General features: G+C 35.2%; 2 protein-coding genes across 11 annotated transcripts in view; one reads left to right on the forward strand and one right to left on the reverse strand.

Moving 5' to 3' along the window:
* The window catches only part of LOC138334351 (spore coat assembly protein ExsA-like), a 39534-nt gene extending 30585 nt beyond the window's left edge, over window positions 1–8949 (reverse strand). The window contains exon 1 of the mRNA XM_069283011.1: window positions 8714–8949. The gene's annotated coding sequence lies outside the window, so the exon portion shown is untranslated. The remainder of the gene's footprint in view (window positions 1–8713) is intronic.
* LOC138334348 (vitamin D3 receptor B-like) overlaps window positions 1–24875 on the forward strand; it is a 580118-nt gene that overhangs the window by 516583 nt on the left and 38660 nt on the right. For 2 of the 10 annotated variants that reach the window (XM_069282998.1, XM_069283000.1), the window contains exon 1: window positions 9073–9815. The exons of the other annotated variants lie outside the window; for them this stretch is intronic. In XM_069282998.1, the coding sequence (XP_069139099.1) occupies window positions 9610–9815 (206 nt within the window). In that variant the 5' untranslated portion in view covers window positions 9073–9609. Of the gene's footprint in view, window positions 1–9072; window positions 9816–24875 lie in introns of those variants that run through there. 10 annotated transcript variants of the gene reach the window in all.

The raw sequence follows: 24875 nt of genomic DNA on the forward strand, positions 1-24875 counted from the left end.
TTTTTGTGTTATATCAGCTCATGCTAGCCTCCTAGGCTTGATGCCTAGAGAACCAACAAATCCAAATTGTAGATAATTACCAACAAATTACGTCAGTATCCGTACCACCAGATGAATCAGAAGCGTTCAGAAAGGGCTACAAATTTGTTTTAGGACCAAAGGGAGATCATGTACAATAAGTACAGGTCTGTTATAATAAGGTTAACATTAGCTTGTTTTAACCCTTCATAGAATCGAGTCTATGTTAAGATATCTTCTTCAAATAGAAGATCAATATATCTAGTCATGTATGAATTATATCTAAATTAATTGTTCATGCTTACATACATCAGTGATCAACAAAGGATTAAAAAAAAATTTAAAAAAAAAAAAAAAAAAAAAAAATGTCTGAATTTGGAGGTATTGGTTTCTTTCTTATCCTCTTAATCCCATCATTTAAAGATGCTCCACCACTGACAAATGGTATTTTTTCACTATCAAAAACAGGAGCAGACGATTTAGTATTTTTCTTCAGTTACAAAAATTACTTACTTTACACCATTACCACCATTGAAAAGTTTGAGCTTTTAATTTTACTTAAAGTTAAAAAAATGAAAAATAATTAATTGCATCCCGAAAAAATTCTGTGGTATTATATCTTATATAGAATGAAGTAATGATTGTGCATGCACCAAAGGCTAAATTAATTATTTTATGTTATTTTTTGTGTTAATTAGGCATATATATACACGATTAAATACCATTTGTTGTTCAAATGATGAATATCGTTTATGCTCTGTTGGCAGTGGAGCATCTTTAATGATATGTTTGGTTAAGATGGAGGAGGCCAGAATGCTGAGGGGGAAACCTTTGGCCTACCATCAGCAGTCAGAGGTTGCCGACAGTCAACCATGCTGACCATGGGTGTCCTATGACCCTGTGGTAGAATATCCGGACACCATTACCTCTGGGCTTCCAAGGCCATTTACTTGAAGTGATAACTTTGCTGAAGTTTTTTAGAGAAAAATTCAAGAAGCTTTAGAGAATATTTTAGAATCTTTAGATAATAGTTTTAGAATATTAAGATAATAATTTTAGAACAATTTTATTGTCCCATTCATCCCTATCCCATGTCTTGGATTAGAAGAACCAATTGTGTGTTCAAAGGTGAAAGTTATTTTGCAAAATTTTATTGTAATCATTATTTTCGTATGTTTAACATTGAAGTCACAGTTCCACACCTATAGTGTATGATTGTTCAATAGAAGTCACAGTTCCACACCTATAGTGTATGACTGTTCTATAGCAGTCAGTGAGGGGGAGGTACTCTTATTTCTACCACAGACACCATTCACTACTCCAGCTCAGTTATCTATTCTTAAAGACCATTTAGTATGGGTTAGGGAGAGACAATTGATTTGACTGTAAGGCTGCTTGCAGTGTTCTATTCCATCAATACTCCTTGTATAGCCCTGGTGCACTGTCAGCGCCAGTTGTCTGTGAGATGTTATGCTTTAGGTTTGATTCTTTTTACATCAAAACCATTATTACTATTCACACCCCGTCAAAACTATAATTATCATTCACTTCATTGATATCTTTCCAGCAAAACAATTATTTTCCTCTCAGTCACAACTAGCATTGCTTTCTCAAAGTTGCATTTTTCCTTAAACTTGTCATTGCCTATAACAGTGTATAAACATTTGTTCTATCAAACCAAGTCACATTGTCATCATCACACCTATATTGTCATGTCTCCCTAACATTTATGACTCTTTCTATACCAAGTCATTGTTCCACACCTATAGTCATTGTCCCATCTAAACATGATTGTTCTATAGAAGTCACAGTTCCACACCTATATGTATGACATTGTTCTATTGTCATGTTCAGTCAGGGGAGGTACTCTGTCATTTCTACTCACAGACACCATTTCATGTACTCCAGCTCATTGTTATCTATTCTTAAGACCATTTAGTCATTGGGTTAGGGAGAACAATTGATTTGACTGTAAACTGCTGCTTGCAGTGTTCTATTCCATCAATACTCCTTGTATAAACCCTTGTGCACTCCTCAGCGCCATTGTCATTGTCTGTGACATGTTACGCTTTAGGTTTGATTCATGTTTTTACATCACCTAAACCATTATTACTATTCACTAAACCATTGTCAAAACTATAATTGTCATTCACTTCATTGATATCTTTCCATCAAAACCATGTCATTTTCCTCTCAGTCACAACATTGCATTGCTTTCCTCATCTAAAAAATGTTGCATTTTTTTACCAATCTAAACCATTGTCATTGCCTCCCCATCTAAACCATTGTCATTGTCTTTTCATCTAAACCATTGTCATTGTCTCCCCATCTAAACCATTGTCATTGTCTCCCCATCTAAACCATTGTCATTGTCTCCTCATCTAAACCATTGTCATTGTCTCCTCATCTAAACCATTGTCATTGTCTCCTCATCTAAACCATTGTCATTGTCTCCCCATCTAAACCATTGTCATTGTCTCCTCATCTAAACCATTGTCATTGTCTCCTCATCTAAACCATTGTCATTGTCTCCTCATCTAAACCATTGTCATTGTCTCCTCATCTAAACCATTGTCATTGTCCTCCCCATCTAAACCATTGTCATTGTCTCCTCATCTAAACCATTGTCATTGCTCACTAACCATTTCTCATCTAAACCATTGTCATTGTCTCCCATCTAAACCATTGTGCTCCCCATCTAAACCATTGTCATTGTCTCCTCATCTAAACCATTGTCATTGTCCTCCCATCTAAACCATTGTCATTTCCATCTACCATTGTCATTGCTCCCATCTAAACCATTGTCATTGTCTCCTCATCTAAACCATTGTCATTGCTCCCATCTAAACCATTGTCATTGTCTCCTCATCTAAACCATTGTCATTGTCTCCTCATCTAAACCATTGTCATTGTCTCCCCATCTAAACCATTGTCATTGTCTCCTCATCTAAACCATTGTCATTGTCTCCTCATCTAAACCATTGTCATTGTCTCCTCATCTAAACCATTGTCATTGTCTCCTCATCTAAACCATTGTCATTGTCTCCTCATCTAAACCATTGTCATTGCCTACCCATCTAAACCATTGTCATTGCCTACCCATCTAAACCATTGTCATTGCCTACCCATCTAAACCATTATCATTGCCTACCCATCTAAACCATTATCATTGCTTTATAATCAGCTTGGCCAAGTTCCTGGAAATAAATGACATTAACTTCTATTCAAGATCAGAAAAGTTAACTACTGTAAAATCTATAAACAAATTCTTATTAACAACAAATAGGTCTAAAGACTTAATAACGGGATTGTAGCATGCTGAAATTAGCTACTGCCAATTTGTTCAATGACTTTGAACTCCATTCAAGGTCACAGGAGATGAAATATTTAAATGACTTCTTTTCAATAAATAAACAGTATCAGAAATTTATAAATTAAAATCACTGCATTTTGATAGCAAAGGCTCAGAAACCGAAAATTTTACTTACTTTGTGATTTGAAAGACTACTAAGTTTCTATAAAAGATTCTGCTTGACCTTCAATTAAGATTCAAAATGTGCAACAAGATTTAACATTTTACAAACTTTTAATAGATATTATCAAAATACCTAGAGATGATAGAATTATTTGGATTTGTAGGATGGATTACCAGGTAGTAGGTGAGTGGCTGAATGGGCCTTAAATTTGTATTGATATGGGGGCCAACATAGAGAGCTGTAATTCATTTAAATAATAAAAAAAAAGTTGGAAGTCCCTAAAATACAGGTACATATCAGCTACATACCAACATGATAAATCTGTCATAGATATCAAGTTCAGGTCTGTCTTAGCTTGCTTCACATGCATATTTACCTGAGTAATATATGTAGTTGGCATACCTGTATGATGTGTGGACATGTCTGCTGATTTCACTAAATTTGATGCATCTGTTTATTTTGATGTGTCTGGTTATATTTCTTGTTAAATGAATACAAACAGGTAAGGACAGTACATTCCTGTATTAATGATCTACAACAGGTGTTCACATTAAAATGGGAAAGGTTATGATGATGAGGCTTGTAAATAATTAAAATACATCCTCTAGATTCTGCTTTCTATATGTCATGCTATGTGTTTCTATAAATATTGTGGACAAACCGTTAGCTCATTGATTCGTGTCTGACATGCAGTAGACCTAGATATGATGTCAGAAACACCTGACCGTCCTTGCCAAGTAAGGGCAGATGCTTTGGTGCATGGTGTACGTTCAATACTCTTCCGTGTGTGATGGTATGCTAATGTAGAGGCGAAAACTGCATTTTCTAGAGTAGATTGTGACTACCTTATTGACAATTATCCAGAAATACATCAAATAACTATAGTCAGTCACACAACAAGGAAAGTAAAAAAAAAAAAATAGCTAGTGACATACTCACAAGGATAGTTAAGGTCACAGTGACCTATATAAGTCCCATCTTTGTTGACTCTGTATGATTCTCTCTTTAATAAAACATGTATTTCATTTTCATTATTTTCCAAATTAAGGTAAATCACAAATTTTCCTCAAAGATTTAAATCGTTGAGGTTGGTGTGTACTGCTTTTGATCTGTATAGTACAGTGTGATTACACTATAAAACTGCCATAACGGAAATGTCATCACATGTAAAATTAACACAAACCAAGAAAAAGTTCTAACGTCACATAGACACAATAAGAGATTCAGAATTAGAATGCATGGACTTTTGTTTTGATAGAAAGTATGACTCAGTGAAAGGTTTTTACTCTACTAGACATATCCCGTGACAGAATACGGACAAAATCGTGTGGCGATGTTCTGACCCTATAATACACTTTCAAAAGTGGAAAGTTCTTAATTCATTAATCAAAGTGACGCGGAAATGTCTCTTGAGAATGAAGTCGAGCTGAGCGAATCTGCTGCACAGAATAATGATGTAGTATTTACACCACTGTTGTGCTGGGTGCAGATATGTCTTCTCAGGGACAAGTTAAGGAACATTCAATCTTGACTGAATATGTGTAGTTGTAGTTCTCTGGACATGCCACCCCTATATATACAGCCGTCCTTACACTCCTCAACCGTCCCGTACCAAAACTTCTTTGTTTACTTAGATTGGATTACAATCCTCTTAACAATAGTCAGTTGCAAGGTTTAGAAGATGGAGGAAAGCCAGAGCGCCCAGAGAAAAAAACATCAACCTGAGATTATAGTACCTGGTAAAAGTCTTATATGGAGGTTAAGGCTTGTGGTAATAGGCCAGCTCATCTTAACCACTCAGCTACCACGGTTACTGAATTATACAAGTGTTAGTTTTTATGTACTGCTTTAGTATATCACTGAAAAACATTATCAACAATCACTGTCTCTGCACTATCACTTTGCTCAGTTTGACAAACATTAAATATTGAGTTATTGCCCTTAATTAGTCTTGACATCAGTTCATATGATACAATTATTTAATATTTCTTTCATTACTGATTTTTTGGTTCTTTATTGATGTCACAATAATGATAATCATCATTTAATCTTTGTTTCTTTTCCTCTTTCTATATAAAGTTCACTGAAATTTACTTTAATTTAAATCTTTTATTTCCTTTAAAAATCTGTTTGAATTATGTTATGAGTAATGTTAAGTGTTAAAACTACAAAAAGTATAGAATTTTATTATCCTCCGCTTTCTCCGTAATGGGGGATATTAATTTGGGTTTGTCCATCTGTCTGTCCATCTATCGTCCGTCCGTCTGTCTGTAACACTTCGTTTCCATGCAACAACTGTAACAAATGTAAACCGATTTTCTTTAAACTTGGTGACAAGGTTAAATGCCTTAAGGGCTCAGCCAAGTTTGATCATGACTATTGATGGAGCTTATTTAGTGGAGTTATGACCCTTTGAATTACTAAAAATGTCATTTTCTGCCATTTCTGTGCAATAAGTGTAACAAATGTAATTTGATTGTCTTCAAACTTAGAAACAAGGTTAAATGCCTTAAGAACTCAGCCAAGTTCGATCGCGACTTTCAAGGGACCTTATTTAGCGGAGTTATGACCCTTTGCTTTAATAAAAATAAAAGTCAGTGTCTGCCACTTCTGTACAATTACTGTGATAAATATTAACCGATTTTCTTCAAACTTGGTAACAAGGTTGAATGCCTTAAGTGCCTGGCCAGGTTTAATCAACTCATTCAGCGGATGTTATTTTATCAGAGTTATGGCCCTTTAATTTACTACAAATGTCATTTTTCTGCAGTTTCTGTGTAATATAATAACAAATGTTAAAACTAATATTGTTACAACTTGGTAACAAAGTTAAATGCCTTAAGGGCTTAGCCAAGTTTGATCGCCACTTTTGGCAGATCTTACTTAGCAGAGTTATGGCCCTTTGATTAAATAAAAAAAGTCATTTTCTGCCACTTCCATACAATAACTGTAATAAATAATTACCGATTTTCTTCAAACTTGGTAACAAAGTTAAATGTCTTAAGGGCTCTGCCAAGTTTGATTGCCACTTGCAATGGACCTTATTTAGCAGAGTTATGGCACTTTGATTTAATTAAAAAAAAAAAAAAAAGTAATTTTCTCCCATTTTCCTGCAATAACTCTAATAAATATCAACAGATTTTCTTCAAACTTGGTAACAAGGTTAAATGCCTTAAGGGCTTTACCGAGTTTGATTGCCACCTTTGGTGGACATTATATAGTGGAGTTATGGCCCTTTGATGTACTAAAAACGTCATTTTCTGCCATTTCCATCCGTGCAATAATTGTAACAATTGTAAACCGATTTTCTTAAAAGTTAGTATTGAAGTTAAATGTCTTAAGAGCCCAGCCAAGTTTAATAGTCACTTTCAGCGGACATTATTAGATTATACCCCCTTCATTTACTAAAAATTTCATTTTCTTTCTTCAGTCAGTTTCCTTTACCCCATAAATACATATTTTATCATTAAATAACTAATAAAACATCTTACTTCCAAATAAGACTTCAGTTTATTTTTTCATGTTTCAACCAAGTTTAACCTTACCTCAATAATGTTTACCTACAATATGTCCTGAAAGCAGGGGATGGAAATTCCACGAATTTGCTTGTTGTACTTGTTAACAGTGCGTATGGACAAAGACAATAGAATAAGACAGCTTGTTATTGTACTACAAAGGTAATGACTTATTGAAATCAATATTTGATCATATTAGCAATATTATTATAGTCTATATGTTTCTGGTCATATACCAGTTCATATTCAGGTAGGAGAATTTTTTTCAAATTAAAATAAATCAAAGTTATTTCTATCGTGTGTACATTTTTAACACCTTTTATAACACCTCGCATTCCATAGGTACACCATTTAATCAGATCTTAAGCAGTAACATTCCATGGAGTTATATTTGTCTTTAGATCCAAATGGTCCATACAAAATATAAAGCTGGGTGTGTGATAGTTAAACTTTAAATCTGAAGCTATTAGTTATATTTTTATAGAAACCAATCTCTGCATGAAATACTTTCTTGTGTAGGCTCAGAATTTGAAACATGCACCCAATTCCTCTGGATAATTGCAAGAATTTATAATTAGGTATACATATCCCAAACTCATTATCTAAAATATTCTTTAGACTTATGTGTATTCAGTTATAATGAATAATTTTCTCTGCTGCTAATGCCAAAAATTCATACTGAATCTAAATAAGTTTCACTAATGTGAACCATGGATGCAGTCATAACTCTTTAAAATGATGCATTTTCTGGAATTTTTCTCATTTGCAATTTACAAGAAATAAAAACTTTGAAATATTGTTTTAACCTCATGAAATTGAGTGCTTGAAACAATGCAACAGGAAGCATCAGACTTTATTTGTGAAGTTAGATCTATTTAAGGCAGCCATTGATATAATAATATGGAGTTTTTATTAAAATTGTTATTAATTATATGTATAAATTTATAAGGTTTTGATTTAAAATAATCAAATTAATTTCATATCAAGAATAATGTATACAAAATTAACATGGAAAAATTTTAAATATAGGAATTTTTTATTTAAGTTTTCTGATTCTGAAATTTAATTCACAAATAAAATGTTTATTATTGTAGATTTATAATCAGATTGACTTTATTTTAGCCCCGTTGACAGTACAAATCTGTCTGATGCAAACAAGGCTAATTGTTATTCATAATTATCTAACGATGATATAATCACAATTTGACATTAAAAAGACAGTGAGGTATTGTAGAAGTCTTGTAATTTATAGCTTTAGTCAATGTAACACCTGTTTTTTAGGCAGTGCATCTTGTCGGGCTGTGTCTGAATTTTAATATGCTCACTTGACATCAAAGTTATAATGTATGGGGAACGATTTTCTTGTTGGTCATCACTAATGAATGTATATATATATATATATATATATATATTTCATGGCTGGCTCCTATCAACAAATCAATTAATTTCATTTGGTAATTAGATAACCCGTATGTTACAAATGAAGTATTGTGATACCAAAATTGAAAGCAAAAGTTCAGGTTGCCCCAGAGGATACAAATCCTTAACATAAAAATATTATTTTCGGCGATGAAATACGATATAACAATTGCGGTTATTGAAGGAGCTTTGGTACAGGGGATCCTGTATCGAGGGTCACGCAGCCCCTGGGGGTCAGATGACAGGTAAAATAGGTAGATCTACTTTGATTACACCTTTACTTACCTTGTCAAACAAGGCGTAATTTCTCCTCCGTCCAGTATTATACGGTGGTCATAGCCAACTGTCCAACATCATCAACAGGTCCAACATTTTCAACAGGTAACGCAATTACCTGATAGTAATACAAACACACATATATCTGGAAATCATTCATTTTCTTGCTAACTAAGTGATTATAGTAATGATAGATTGAAGAAAATCAGGAAATCTATATGTAAATGTGGTGACTGGCTTGTCCTTAGGTGCCCCAGTGGGCGGAGCCTAGCGGGTTGTATGGGGCTATGGAGCTATGTGATTGGCTAGGCTGGGAAAGTGTACCGACTCACCCCGTGACACACTTTGTTTACAGTTGATCGGAGTACCCAAGGCCCCCACTTGTAGGATCAGCGTGGCCAAGGTGTACAGGCTTCCTCTCTCTACACTATAGGCAACTCATACAGGGAGTCGAACTGGGTTGAACTGAGGACTACATGGCTGTTTGATACACATCAGTGTGTGAAAGAGAGGCCATGTATACTTATAGGCAGTGAATGGCTGTGACTGTGTCATAGGGAAGACATGGACTAGTATGTAACACTGTCCATACCTGGTCCTCGTCGTGGTCATAGCTGGTTTTTTGGGCTGACCGTTATTTCACGTGTTGTGTGTTTATCTACCTCAGGGATACCTATATGGTGGTAAGACGTTGTGAAAACTTGAGTGTGCCGGATATTTTTATAGATACGTGACACAGATTTATTTTCATTGTGACAACGTGGTGCTGTTTTTTCTGATAATAACAAAATCGACATTGTGACATCTCTGTGTGTACAAGTTGAGGAAGGAACTTTTTATTGGGGACTCATTTTCACCCTGACATTTTGCTGTACTTGTTGGATCCCAGCGTCAACGCCGTCCCGATGATGTTTTCAGAGTTTTCAAATCACATGAGGCCGTACCATCATAACCATGGTCATAACCATGGTCCCCACCCCGGGATGACCCCGTCCCACCCCCAGCATCATCCCCCACCTCCTCACGGCTACAATAACCCCTACATGAGGCCGAGGATGGATGCCACAAGTGATGTGTTTACTTGTTTATTTGGAGACCTGTTTGTTAAATGGTAAGCTCAACATTTTTTTATTTGACACTACAAAAAATACAAAATCAGATTTTACAAAAATATTTTTCATACAATATTATGTTAAATACAACCTAAACTTCATAACATTATAAAATTTGGAGTAAGATAAAAGTTATCATTTGGAATAAAGTTTAAGTTACTAGTTGTGTAGACATGTCAGTGAAGTCTTTTATCACATTGATGATGGATTAATTAGAGGATAAATCAAAGGAAATTTATCAACTACGTAGAAAACCGACATTTTGATGTATATTTTTATTAGAAATTCTGTCAGGTTGTATAAATAATTCTATAAAAATTAGCAAAGACACTTGGCTCGAAGACACTTAGCTCGTTAGTATACAGACATTAAAACTTAAGTATTAATGAATTACTTGTATATATAATTACGGATGGTACTTAGATATTGTGTTAGTCAGCAAGATGCTATTTACAAGTGACATGTGAGTTAAAGGAAATATGATAAGATCCCGAAGGGGATCGGCCTTCTGGTCCAGTGTAAGTACTCCTAAAAATCTAGATAAATGGAAGGATAGACACCCAAACTAAAGTAACCAACACTAAAATCTTCAGAAGGATGTCACAAATATCCCTATACACATAACCACACCTGTTTATACTGAACACCAACTTTCGTTCACATTTTTTTTACTTTCATGATCCAAGCAAGTTTGCGAAAGTTTATCTCCACGAATTAATCATTTATATTGACAGTAAAATTAATATTTAATATTTAAACCAGTAAATGTTAATATTTGTGAAAGTTTATTTCCACGAATTAATCATTCATATCGACAGTAAAATTTATATTTAATTTTTAACCCAGTGAAAGTTAATATTTGTGAAATAGAAATCACGAAATATAGTAGAAAGTTTACAGTTAGCACTTAATTGTGTAAGATGTTTGTTGGAAGTTGAACAGTCATGTATGGTCTTCTGAACTTTGTATTTTTATTGAACTTAAGAAGTTCTATCATGGGAATGGCATCACTCACACCTCTCACATCAGAAATGATGAATATATATATATATAGTAACAACTAAATCGTGATATTTATCACAGGCCAGTAGAACTTGTAATAAATTTGTGAGCAGATGCTGACCAATCCTGTAATAACAGTTCACTTTGATGGTCATTAACAAGATCAGATATAGCCACCTGTTATGGTAGTCATTTACCAAATTAATCAGGAGATCCAGTACAGGACTCACTAAACTGTCTGGTGGATACTGTACCCTGGTGATAATGAAGGACTTGGACACCAACGGAAAGTGTTTTATCAGCTCAATACCTAGAAATGTGCCGACAGGAACCAGAGGTCTTTATCGATCATGGTAGGAACACTTATCTGGTTATAAAATACAACCCTCATATTTCAACAACGGGGATACTTCCTAACACATAACGGACAGTAGATAAGATCGTAAACACTCCAAACTTCACCAATGGTTTAATGAAGTACTTGTGATACACAGATATTAAAATGAGGTCCCTGTAATTTGGGAGTCGGTGTTTATTTAGGAAGCGACTGTCGTATTATGTTTTTATCGCCCATAAACAACAGGACATTGGTACTTAGGTATTGTTGTCATTCTCGCACAGAGAAATTTTATAAAACATTTACTTCCTTAAACTTTCTACATTCTACAATGCTCGTTTGGCATTTTGATCTGTCGACGTTTGTTGTTTTTTTTCTTTGTTTTTCCTTTCATTAAAATATTTAGAATATATTCTACTGAAGGACAAATTCTTCACAGTGTTTATCATTAGTAAATGTCCAATATTCTCCCCATCAAAGATTTCGATTTGATCTGTAGTCTCTGACATTAATTTGTTTTTTGGTTCATTTCAAAAGATTGTTAAACACTTGTTGAGCAATTTTTAGCTCGCCTATTCGAAGAATAGGGGGAGCTAATGTTGTCACCCCGGCATCGGCGTCAGCGTTGGCGTCCCATTTCACGTTAAAGTTTTTGAGCAAGTTTCTGTTTTGTCAATTGTTTAAGCTTAAGTCATCATAAATGTCTATGATTTTAGATTTTATTTTCCTAATGTGTATGGATGCTGAACGTGATAATACAACCAATTTGGGGCCCTTTAGGGGGTTTTTGAGTCTGTTAATTTGTCATATTTCCATGTTAAAGTTTTTGAGCAAGTTTCTTTTTTGTCAATTGTTTAAGAATAAGTCATCATAAATGTTTATGATTTTATTTTCCTAATGTGTATGGATGCTGAACGTGATAATACAACCAATTTGGGGCCCTTTAGGTTTTTTTTGAGTCTGTTAATTTCTCATATTTCCATGTTTAAATAGTAAATACTTAAACATCAACTTCTTCTGAATAGGCGAGCTTTGCTGTTCTCCCACAGCTCTTGTATAAATAGAAGTATGTCTTATTATGAAACTTTGATGGGAAAGGGTGATGATAAAAAGACAACAGAAGCAGGTGATAAAAACCAACAAACTGGCCACATGATAGTGAGTTAAGTCCACTTGGTATTGTGTGTATCTGATGGCAGATTGGATGGTTAGGGAGGTACACATTTATGGTCAGGGTGTCACATGACGTATACAGGGATACTGGCGTCTGGTGTACGGCCTGGCTAACAATTGATTACAGAACAAATGTATAGAAATGATAAATATTTGATATGTTACCTGTAATTAAGGTGCGGAGTCTAGGCCAGTTACACCATCAACACTTACCGGGCACCACTGTTTGTCAACAATACTGACTGCTTATATCGATTATTAGTTTTGTTCCATAACAATTCAGGTAAAAAAAATAATGGTGGTGCATTATTTGTAGTCCTAAATTCTCTTGACGTATACCTTGGTAAAAATACATTTATTCTGTATCTTTAGTAGTATTGATTAAAATAATCAGCAGTGTCAAAAATCATGGTCTACAGTTAGTGATATATGAAATACAACTTTTCATTAACTTCTAAACCAATCTTGATGAACAGAAATATAACTTTTTCATGAATACTCTTCAAAATATCTCAGGGACTAATATAAACAATATTGTTACTGAAACTGGTATAATAGAAATATAATTTTTTTCAAATCACATCTGTCCCCACCCTAACACGTAATATGTGTCCTTTGGTATATTTCCATGATTTTGAGCTATAACAACATCTGATAACGATGCTACCAGACAGATCGCTTCAGAAGTGCCTCTTTAAATTAATTTAAATGATTGAATTTCTTTTTCTGATGGAGTACAAACCAATAACCTTCATCAATATAGGTGCTTCAGGTTAAAGTGCGTGTACAGAAATAGATGACAAAGCATTTTATGGGTACACATAAAAAAAGATTAGAGAGATTTTTATGGAGTGTTGGTATCTGTAATAGACTATTTAGAATACCTTTTACATCTAAAGCTGAGCATTGAAGTTCCTGGAGAAATATTCTATTCTATATTTATACAAAGCCGAGAGGTCCTGATGGATCTAACGACGTAAAAAGATGATCAGAGGATTTTACGAACATATCAGAAGTTCATCAGCTTGGACTATTTTCCAAATTAGGAAGCGTTCATGCGATCTGTCTTATCGAGTATATATATATTTCTGGTATGGTGGGCAGATGTACCTAAAAGTGATCCACTAACTTAACTAATTATACTCCCAAATTATAGGCGCACTCACTCTCCCCATCCAATTTTATATTTCTTCAGCTTTATAAGTTCAAATGTGACACACTTCAAAGCTTTAAAGTAACTTAAAGTGTCTATTTATTGAATAAGATGTGTCCTTGTTATTTGACAGTTATACTTAATGATAACGTGCTAGAAAACCTAGAGAAGAGATTTTTAACAACTTATGACATTAAAGCTAGATAGAAGTTTGTCGGCTTTTTGACGTACGCTTTTAAAAATCCTGTGAAAACGTCTTTAACTAGGAATCCCTGAGTACAAGTTTTCCACATTCTGCGACTCTTATAAGTATGACAAATAATGCTGCTTAATGGCTTGTAAATATTATAAAGTTTTAAAATTTCATTTCCCAGTAATGAAAAATTTGCAAGGCTTACATTTATTGGCACCCACATTGCCATTTCACAGTTGTAAACTCTGCACAAAACTAGATATAATAAGGTCTAGTTGTCAAACTGTTGGATAAAAAATGATTTATAGCTAGTATATGGATATTTAGACAGCTATAGTGTATAGTCTCCAGGCAAAGCGAATTTAACACCACACAAATTTCAAAACCAATTGACTATTCTTCTGAAATAAAATAAACTCGTCAGTTGTATGCGCTTGACTGATCGTGTATGCCTGTAAGTTAGGCCCTAACCCTCATGTGTTGTGATGGTCCTGGATTAGTAGCCTATTGTTTACAATCGTATATACCGTGGTGCTCAAGTGGACGAGCGTAGGAGGATTTTCTGAGTCGATAGAAATGACGTAAGCAGAGACGTGGGTTATGGCCGATCGCAGTGAGTCAACAGCAAACGAAAAGGAACCACACAGGCATGAAATCTGAGCTTGTTTGTGGCCAAAGTGTTTAGTTAATCCCAACAGTGCATCTTAAATAAACTTGTATATGTATCTGGCCTGGGAAATCAATATTGTGTAGGTGATGCAGCATAGAGCTATTTAATGTATTATCTAAGAGTGATAAAATATACCTTCGTACATTTATATTTTTTTGGTAATCTTGGCATTCCTGTGGATGTTTTTGTAGCAAAATATTCAGCTGATTCATGTCAGAATATTAAATAAGATTCTATAATATAATATTCACCATGCAATTACACATACATGTAAAATGAAATTTCCATGAAGCATTTTGATTACAAGAAAAAATGGATTTTGTGACAACAAGATTTCATAAGTCAGCTGGAAAACTATCAACATTACATAACTAATAAAGCAAGTGAAGTTGAAATACTTAAACTTAATCAAAATGATTGACTTTGTTGAAATAGTATTGACAGTCTGTTTTGTAAGTAATTGTTATTTCCAGAAATTGACATTAATGATAGTGATAGTGTACTCAGCCGTTGGAGTCGGCACCCATATTGTCTGACCACCATTAATGATAGTGTTAGTATCAGCTCCCATATTGTCTGACCACCATTAATGATAGTGTTAGTATCAGCTCCCATATTGTCTGACCACCATTAGTGATAGTGTACTCAGCCGTTGGAGTCGGCACCCATATTGTCTGACCACCATTAATGATAGTGTTAGTATCAGCTCCCATATTGTCTGACCACCATTAATGATAGTGTTAGTATCAGCTCCCATATTGTCTGACCACCATTAATGATAGTGTTAGTATCACGCTCCCATATTGTCTGACCACCATTAATGATAGTGTTAGTATCAGCTCCCATATTGTCTGACCACCATTAATGATAGTGATAGTATCAGCTCCCATATTGTCTGACCACCATTAATGATAGTGTGTAGTATCAGCTCCCATATTGTCTGACCACCATTAAATGATAGTGTTAGTATCAGCTCCCATATTGTCTGACCACCATTAATGATAGTGTTAGTATCAGCTCCCATATTGTCTGACCACCATTAATGATAGTGTTAGTATCAGCTCCCATATTGTCTGACCACCATTAATGATAGTGTACTCAGCCGTTAGTATCAGCTCCCATATTGTCTGACCACCATTAATGATAGTGTTAGTATCAGCTCCCATATTGTCTGACCACCATTAATGATAGTGATAGTATCAGCTCCCATATTGTCTGACCACCATTAATGATAGTGTTAGTATCAGCTCCCATATTGTCTGACCACCATTAATGATAGTGATAGTATCAGCTCCCATATTGTCTGACCACCATTAATGATAGTGATAGTATCAGCTCCCATATTGTCTGACACCATTGTGTGTTTCAGCTCCATATTGTCTGACCACCATTAATGATAGTGATAGTATCAGCTCCCATATTGTCTGACCACCATTAATGATAGTGTTAGTATCAGCTCACATATTGTCTGACCACCATTAATGATAGTGTTAGTATCAGCTCCCATATTGTCTGACCACCATTAATGATAGTGATAGTATCTGCTCCATGTAGTTCAGCTCCATATTGTCTGACCACCATTAATGATAGTGTTAGTATCAGCTCACATATTGTCTGACCACCATTAATGATGTGTGAGCTGATAGTGTGAGTATCAGCTCCCATATTGTCTGACCACCATTCATGACAGTGATAGTATCAGCTCCCATATTGTCTGACCACCATTCATGACAGTGATAGTATCAGCTCCCATATTGTCTGACCACCATTAATGATAGTGTTAGTATCAGCTCCCATATTGTCTGACCACCATTCATGACAGTGATAGTATCAGCTCCCATATTGTCTAACCACCATTAATGATAGTGTTAGTATTAACTCACATATTGTCTGACCACCATTAATGATAGTGATAGTATCAGCTCCCATATTGTCTGACCACCATTAATGATAGTGTTAGTATCAGCTCACATATTGTCTGACCACCATTATGATAGTGATAGTATCAGCTCACATATTGTCTGACCACCATTATGATAGTGATAGTATCAGCTCACATATTGTCTGACCACCATTAATGATAGTGTTAGTATCAGCTCCCATATTGTCTGACCACCATTAATGATAGTGATAGTATCAGCTCCCATATTGTCTGACCACCATTAATGATAGTGTGAGCTGATAGTGTGAGTATCAGCTCCCATATTGTCTGACCACCATTCATGACAGTGATAGTATCAGCTCCCATATTGTCTGACCACCATTAATGATAGTGTTAGTATCAGCTCCCATATTGTCTGACCACCATTAATGATAGTGTTAGTATCAGCTCCCATATTGTCTGACCACCATTAATGATAGTGATAGTATCAGCTCCCATATTGTCTGACCACCATTAATGATAGTGTTAGTATCAGCTCCCATATTGTCTGACCACCATTAATGATAGTGTTAGTATCAGCTCCCATATTGTCTGACCACCATTAATGATAGTGATAGTATCAGCTCCCATATTGTCTGACCACCATTAATGATAGTGATAGTATCAGCTCCCATATTGTCTGACCACCATTAATGATAGTGTTAGTATCAGCTCCCATATTGTCTGACCACCATCATTAATGATAGTGTTAGTATCAGCTCCCATATTGTCTGACCACCATTAATGATAGTGTTAGTATCAGCTCCCATATTGTCTGACCACCATTAATGATAGTGTTAGTATCAGCTCCCATATTGTCTGACCACCATTAATGATAGTGATAGTATCAGCTCCCATATTGTCTGACCACCATTCATGACAGTGATAGTATCAGCTCCCATATTGTCTGACCACCATTAATGATAGTGTGAGTATCAGCTCCCATATTGTCTGACCACCATTAATGATAGTGATAGTATCAGCTCCCATATTGTCTGACCACCATTAATGATAGTGTGAGCTGATAGTGTGAGTATCAGCTCCCATATTGTCTGACCACCATTAATGATAGTGATAGTATCAGCTCCCATATTGTCTGACCACCATTAATGATAGTGATAGTATCAGCTCCCATATTGTCTGACCACCATTAATGATAGTGTTAGTATCAGCTCCCATATTGTCTGACCACCATTAATGATAGTGTTAGTATCAGCTCCCATATTGTCTGACCACCATTAATGATAGTGATAGTATCAGCTCCCATATTGTCTGACCACCATTAATGATAGTGTTAGTATCAACTCACATATTGTCTGACCACCATTAATGATAGTGTTAGTATCAGCTCCCATATTGTCTGACCACCATTAATGATAGTGTTAGTATCAGCTCACATATTGTCTGACCACCATTAATGATAGTGTGTATCAGCTCCATATTGTCTGACCACCATTATGTAGTGTAGTATCAGCTCCCATATTGTCTGACCACCATTAATGATAGTGATAGTATCAGCTCCCATATTGTCTGACCACCATTCATGACAGTGATAGTATCAGCTCCCATATTGTCTGACCACCATTAATGATAGTGTTAGTATCAGCTCCCATATTGTCTGACCACCATTAATGATAGTGATAGTATCAGCTCCCATATTGTCTGACCACCATTAATGAAGTGGTATAGTGTAGTATCAACTCACATATTGTCTGACCACCATTAAGATAGTGATAGTATCAGCTCCCATATTGTCTGACCACCATTAATGATAGTGTTAGTATCAGCTCCCATATTGTCTGACCACCATTAATGATAGTGATAGTATCAGCTCCCATATTGTCTGACCACCATTAATGATAGTGATAGTATCAGCTCCCATATTGTCTGACCACCATTAATGATAGTGTTAGTATCAGCTCCCATATTGTCTGACCACCATTAATGATAGTGTTAGTATCAGCTCCCATATTGTCTGACCACCATTAATGATAGTGTTAGTATCAGCTCCCATATTGTCTGACCACCATTAATGATAGTGTTAGTATCAGCTCCCATATTGTCTGACCACCATTAATGATAGTGATAGTATCAGCTCACATATTGTCTGACCACCATTAATGATAGTGTGAGCTGATAGTGTGAGTATCAGCTCCCATATTGTCTGACCACCATTAATGATAGTGTTAGTATCAGCTCCCATATTGTCTGACCACCATTAATGATAGTGATAGTATCAGCTCCCATATTGTCTGACCACCATTAATGATAGTGATAGTATCAGCTCCCATATTGTCTGACCACCATTAATGATAGTGTTAGTATCAGCTCCCATATTGTCTGACCACCATTAATGATAGTGATAGTATCAGCTCCCATATTGTCTGACCACCATTAATGATAGTGATAGTATCAGCTCCCATATTGTCTGACCACCATTAATGATAGTGTTAGTATCAGCTCCCATATTGTCTGACCACCATTAATGATAGTGTTAGTATCAGCTCCCATATTGTCTGACCACCATTAATGATAGTGATAGTATCAGCTCCCATATTGTCTGACCACCATTAATGATAGTGTTAGTATCAGCTCCCATATTGTCTGACCACCATTAATGATAGTGTTAGTATCAGCTCCCATATTGTCTGACCACCATTAATGATAGTGATAGTATCAGCTCCCATATTGTCTGACCACCATTAATGATAGTGATAGTATCAGCTCCCATATTGTCTGACCACCATTAATGATAGTGATAGTATCAGCTCCCATATTGTCTGACCACCATTAATGATAGTGTTAGTATCAGCTCCCATATTGTCTGACCACCATTAATGATAGTGTGAGTATCAGCTCCCATATTGTCTGACCACTATTAATGATAGTGTTAGTATCAGCTCCCATATTGTCTGACCACCATTAATGATAGTGATAGTATCAGCTCCCATATTGTCTGACCACCATTAATGATAGTGTTAGTATCAGCTCACATATTGTCTGACCACCATTAATGATAGTGATAGTATCAGCTCCCATATTGTCTGACCACCATTAATGATAGTGTTAGTATCAGCTCCCATATTGTCTGACCACCATTAATGATAGTGTTAGTATCAGCTCACATATTGTCTGACCACCATTAATGATAGTGTTAGTATCAGCTCCCATATTGTCTGACCACCATTAATGATAGTGTTAGTATCAGCTCCCATATTGTCTGACCACCATTAATGACAATGATAGTAACAGCTCCCATATTGTCTGACCACCATTAATGACAATGATAGTATCAGCTCCCATATTGTCTGACCACCATTAATGATAGTGATAGTAACAGCTCACATATTGTCTAACCACCATTCATCCAGTCCCTGTGATGTATTGGAGAGCTGCATGTTACTCTAACTAGACTGATTCAGACTTGCTCATCAAAGACATTTTTTCTTGTTTTTTTTTCCTCTTTGATAAATCTATTCTATTACATGCGTCTCCATCAAAAACTTGTATTCAATCAACTTCAGGCGGGGAGTTTTTGTTACCCTTGTTTCCGATTATCTCCCCTTAGATTTGGAACTCTTCCTTTACTCATGGGGTAAAAACATAGACACAGGATAAGATTTTTATCTTGGAAGTTTGTTTTAAAGAACAAAGTTTTGTGGAAAGGTTTTCCCACGATAAGGCGATGGTGTTTGGGTTTTTGATTGAGGAAAGTTGTGAGAACAGTTATAGGTATGAGCTTTATATAGTGGAAGATTTGTTGTACGCTAGCTTTTATACGCCAGTCTATGTCATGTTCTATTTAAACTTATCCAAACTCATTATGTCTCAAGTCTGATTTGCCATCATATAATCACGTCACTGGAATTGAAAAAAAAAAAAAAAAAAAAAAAATTTCTTAACTGGTGATAATTTTAGTATCCAATTATTAAAAACATGGTATCAGAGAATATGAATTTATGGAGTCTACATAAAATTGTATTGGCAAAGAGAATATAACAGGTGCCCTGCCGTTATGTAGACTCTGAGGAGAGCTATCTGGTTGAGGTCCTTTTATAAGTCTGGATATAAATGCCGCTACAGCATTTCCATGTTTGCCTTAACGTACTGGGACAGTATTGTTAAAAATCTCCAGATAACTGATTCAAGATAGGCCTTTAGTTTATGGCTTGGTTTTACTGATTCAAAGTCGCCTGGCAGACATTAGGGTCAAGCTGTACTCTACAATATTCAAAAAGCTACAAGTACAAGTCTATAGAATCCAACTCACGAAGGGGAAGGCGATGGAGGCTTCTCTTGGTAGATTGAGCTGTATCGAGAGGAGCAGTTTCATCATCGGGTTTCATTAGAAGGCAGTCATGCTTTGTTAACAAAAAGAAACATAAAAGATTCGGCACGCTTTGTACAATGGTTTCTCATCCCAACTATCAGAATGCTTTTAAGTGGTACATCTGATCAGAGAGGGCAAAGGTTGAAAAACTGGAGGCGGAGGCTCTGTCAATGTTTTTATGTGTTCTGTTATGTAGTGTACACAATACATGGTGCAGGTTCCATTATCAACAACAGTAAAGAATGCTTTTATACTCTCTTTATAGTTTTTATTTATTTTAGAGAGAAAAAATTGGCCTTTTACTGTGGTTTAAATAGTTTAAATAAATTTACATTGATTCTTTTGAATACAATTACTTTCTTAGCAGTATAAAACTAGAACCTTAAGGGATTTTATTGCAATATGTCTTTAACTTTCTTGATCATATCATAGTCAGCTCTTATTGGTATTAAAAACCATCTGTGACACTGAAAACAGTTTTAAATCTTATTCACAAGGAATTAGCAGATGAAATCTCATTTTTCAGCTTGAACACACAAATTTAAATAAGTTTCAAACATGTTGGCATACACTAAAACTTTTCATTATTTCCACAGCCTTATAGAGATACTAAACTAAAGTCATTATCAAACACGGGAAGTGAATCCTGGGAAACTCACAATACCACGGCCAATCTCAATTCACTGTTGTTTGAGAAGGTTAAATGTTGGTAAAGTTGAATACCGTTTCAATATCTCTACATCTGAATACACAATCTTTAACGGATGACATTACCAAATAGGAAAAGGAAAGCGGATTTTATTTGATGTGAGTTTATTGGATGAATAAGAAAATCAAACATGTCTTTTTGGTGTATGAGTATATTATGCGAGCCATTGTGCTAGGTGTATGTTGCGCGGGTTCTCAGCCTTGGTAGGAATGGCGGACTAAAATGCGATCAGGTGAAAGAAGCTGATTGACTGCGCTATAATCCGCTTATACTGCTTCCACATTGCATGTTTTGCAGTTTAAATGTGGCAGTATTAACTCAACCAGATCCTGACAGCCCATTTACCATATGTATAACAGTTTTTACTGTAATATTAATGCAGATATGAAGTTTAAACACGACATTGTTCTCTGGTATAAGGCTTACAGAACTATGTCATTGATTAATAAAGAAGCCAGGTTGGCTGCAACATAACCGTCCTTCCTTGAAGTTTCAGTATGTAAAAAAAGTAAAATATTATATATATAAATCTAAAACAATCATTACTATTCAAATGGCTGTTTTACACAACAAATTAAACACAAATGTCATCATATGGTTATCAACAAGTCTTGTAGTTCAGCAGCATATACTCATAAAGCTTTTCTTTATATACAGTTCAGATGTTAGTAGCACTATAATCAGCCATTACTATAGGCCGTACATTTTGTCTGTTCTGGTACCAAACAGAAACACATCCTAACTTTTTTCAATAAAAAGCTATGCTGAGTAGTGGACTGGTACAGAGACTAACCACACCTGAATTAGGTGCAGAAACTGACCACCCCTAGATTAAGAAGTGACCAGAGCTGACCTCTGTTGACCTGCTGTCCAGACTAGGACTAGACACAGGCTGACCCCACTGGATGACCACTAGCTATGTCCTGAAGTGACCAGGTCAGTTTTAATGGCTTCCTCAATTACACAGCTGAGTGCAAATCTATAAATCTTTGGCTCATGTTTATACCCAAAGGAGGCTTTAAACTGTTGGCAGAACACTGTTCAGGTTTTAAAGATGCTCCACCGCTGACAAATGGTATTTTTTCACTATCAAAAACAGAAGCAGACGATTTAGTATTTTTCTTCTGTTACAAAAGTTACTTACTTTACACCATTACCACCATTGAAAACTTTGAGCTTCTAATTTTACTTCAAGTTAAAAATATGAAAAATAATTAATTGCATCCCGAAAAAATTCCGTGGCACTATATTCTATATGAAATGAAGTACTGATTGCGCATGCACCAAAGGCGAAATAAATTATTTCATATTATTTTTTGTGTTAATTAGGCATAAATATACACGATTAAACACAAATTATTGTTCGAATGATGCATATCATTTATGCTCTGTCGGCGGTGGAGCATCTTTAAATGACATATACCCGAAGGAGGCTTTAAAACTGTTCAAGTTTTAAACGGCATGGTGACCAAGATTTAAAACAGATCATGAGATATTGTTAATATAGTTTTCAGAGAGAAGGTTTTAACTTCAGTCTGATATCTAATGTATAGCTTATACAGAGACAGTTTTAACTTCAGTCTGATATCTAATGTATGGCTGACACAGAGAAGGTTTTAACTTCAGTCTGATATCTAATGTATAGCTTATACAGAGACGGTTTTAACTTCAGTCTGATATCTAATGTATAGCTACACAGAGAATGTTTTAACTTCAGTCTGATATCTAATGTATAGCTACACAGAGAAGGTTTTAACTTCAGTCTGATATCTAATGTATAGCTACACAGAGAAGGTTTTAACTTCAGTCTGATATCTAATGTATAGCTACACAGAGAAGGTTTTAACTTCAGTCTGATATCTAATGTATAGCTACACAGAGAAGGTTTTAACTTCAGTCTGATATCTAATGTATAGCTACACAGAGAAGGTCTTAACTTCAGTCTGATATCTAATGTATAGCTACACAGAGAAGGTTTTAACTTCAGTCTGATATCTAATGTATAGCTACACAGAGACGGTTTTAACTTCAGTCTGATATCTAATGTATAGCTACACAGAGAAGGTTTTAACTTCAGTCTGATATCTAATGTATAGCTACACAGAGAAGGTTTTAACTTCAGTCTGATATCTAATGTATAGCTACACAGAGAAGGTTTTAACTTCAGTCTGATATCTAATGTATAGCTACACAGAGAAGGTTTTAACTTCAGTCTGATATCTAATGTATAGCTACACAGAGAAGGTTTTAACTTCAGTCTGATATCTAATGTATAGCTACACAGAGGTTTTAACTTCAGTCTGATATCTAATGTATAGCTACACAGAGAATGTTTTAACTTCAGTCTGATATCTAACGTATAGCTTATACAGAGACGGTTTTAACTTCAGTCTGATATCTAATGTATATTTAGACAAGATTTAAATAGAGTGTGAAAAAGTAACCTCATTGACTTTCCAAAGCTTTCATTTAAGTTTGTCATTATTCTGGTATTCATTCTGGCATTCATATACACTTGTATTCTGTAAAACTCATTTTGATTTCAAGTCTAATTTTGAACAGGACGAAAAAGAATGTCAGGAAAGCTGAAATTGAATTGTAAGCATTCATGTTGGAAATCTAAAAATGTCATATTTACCAAATTGAAATATACCCTCCAACAATGCTTTCATTCGTATCCGTGGACAGCTATTAGCTGTTACATTTAACAGGGTTCAAAGTCATTAAGTCCCTGAATGGAACAATACTTATACCGTGTATAGTTATAAGTTGATATTTTCTGGAACTATTGTATATATATTTGAGATGGTATTGACATTAACAGTCAATTTGATATGGTAAACATTTCTTAACCATATCAAATATTTAATTCCAAAGTCTGAAAAGTACAACTTGAGGTCTAAATCGTGAATGGTTAATGTTTGCCTACAACTAACAAATAGTTGACGGGATAAATATTGTATACAAAAAAAAAAAAGTTTGCTAGAAAGCAATTAATTGCAAGTTTTGAAGGAAATATCTGGATAAAGGTAATTATAGTTCAAATTACTGAAGCGTGAAATTTGATGAGATTGATTGTGAACATTGCTGCTCCGGTAGGAGCCATTCGTGTAGATCCATGATGAGAGCAGAAAAAGGGATTTAGTTGGGGATCAATTCTCAGGATATCAGACTTTATACACTCCAGAATTCACATTGGATATGTATTCAAACAAGACTGTAATCATGGAAAGTTAAAATATCATCTACATGCCGGGTTGACTCAATAATGACAGTAATATATAGCCGCCAATAAAACGGAGGTTTGGTCAAAAACGATAGCGTATGTGACCAAAAGACATTATAATTCCCAGCTAATGGAGCACCTTTCTGCCAGTAATCTACAGCATACAAGTCTATTATCAAGCATTCTTGATGCCTTTGTGTGAATATTAGATACGAGTTTTCAATTTACGTTGAATAGTCCTCCCGCAGTTTCCTCATAGATTATTCCCTACACTCGATGCGTTTACTTTGCATGAGGGATTCGCTGCTGGAGCTAGATTCACAGTGTAGGCTGTAGGGACGTGAT

The sequence above is a fragment of the Argopecten irradians genome, chromosome 11 (genome assembly GCF_041381155.1).
Source record: "Argopecten irradians isolate NY chromosome 11, Ai_NY, whole genome shotgun sequence".
In the NCBI taxonomy this organism is placed as follows: Eukaryota; Metazoa; Mollusca; class Bivalvia; order Pectinida; family Pectinidae; genus Argopecten; species Argopecten irradians.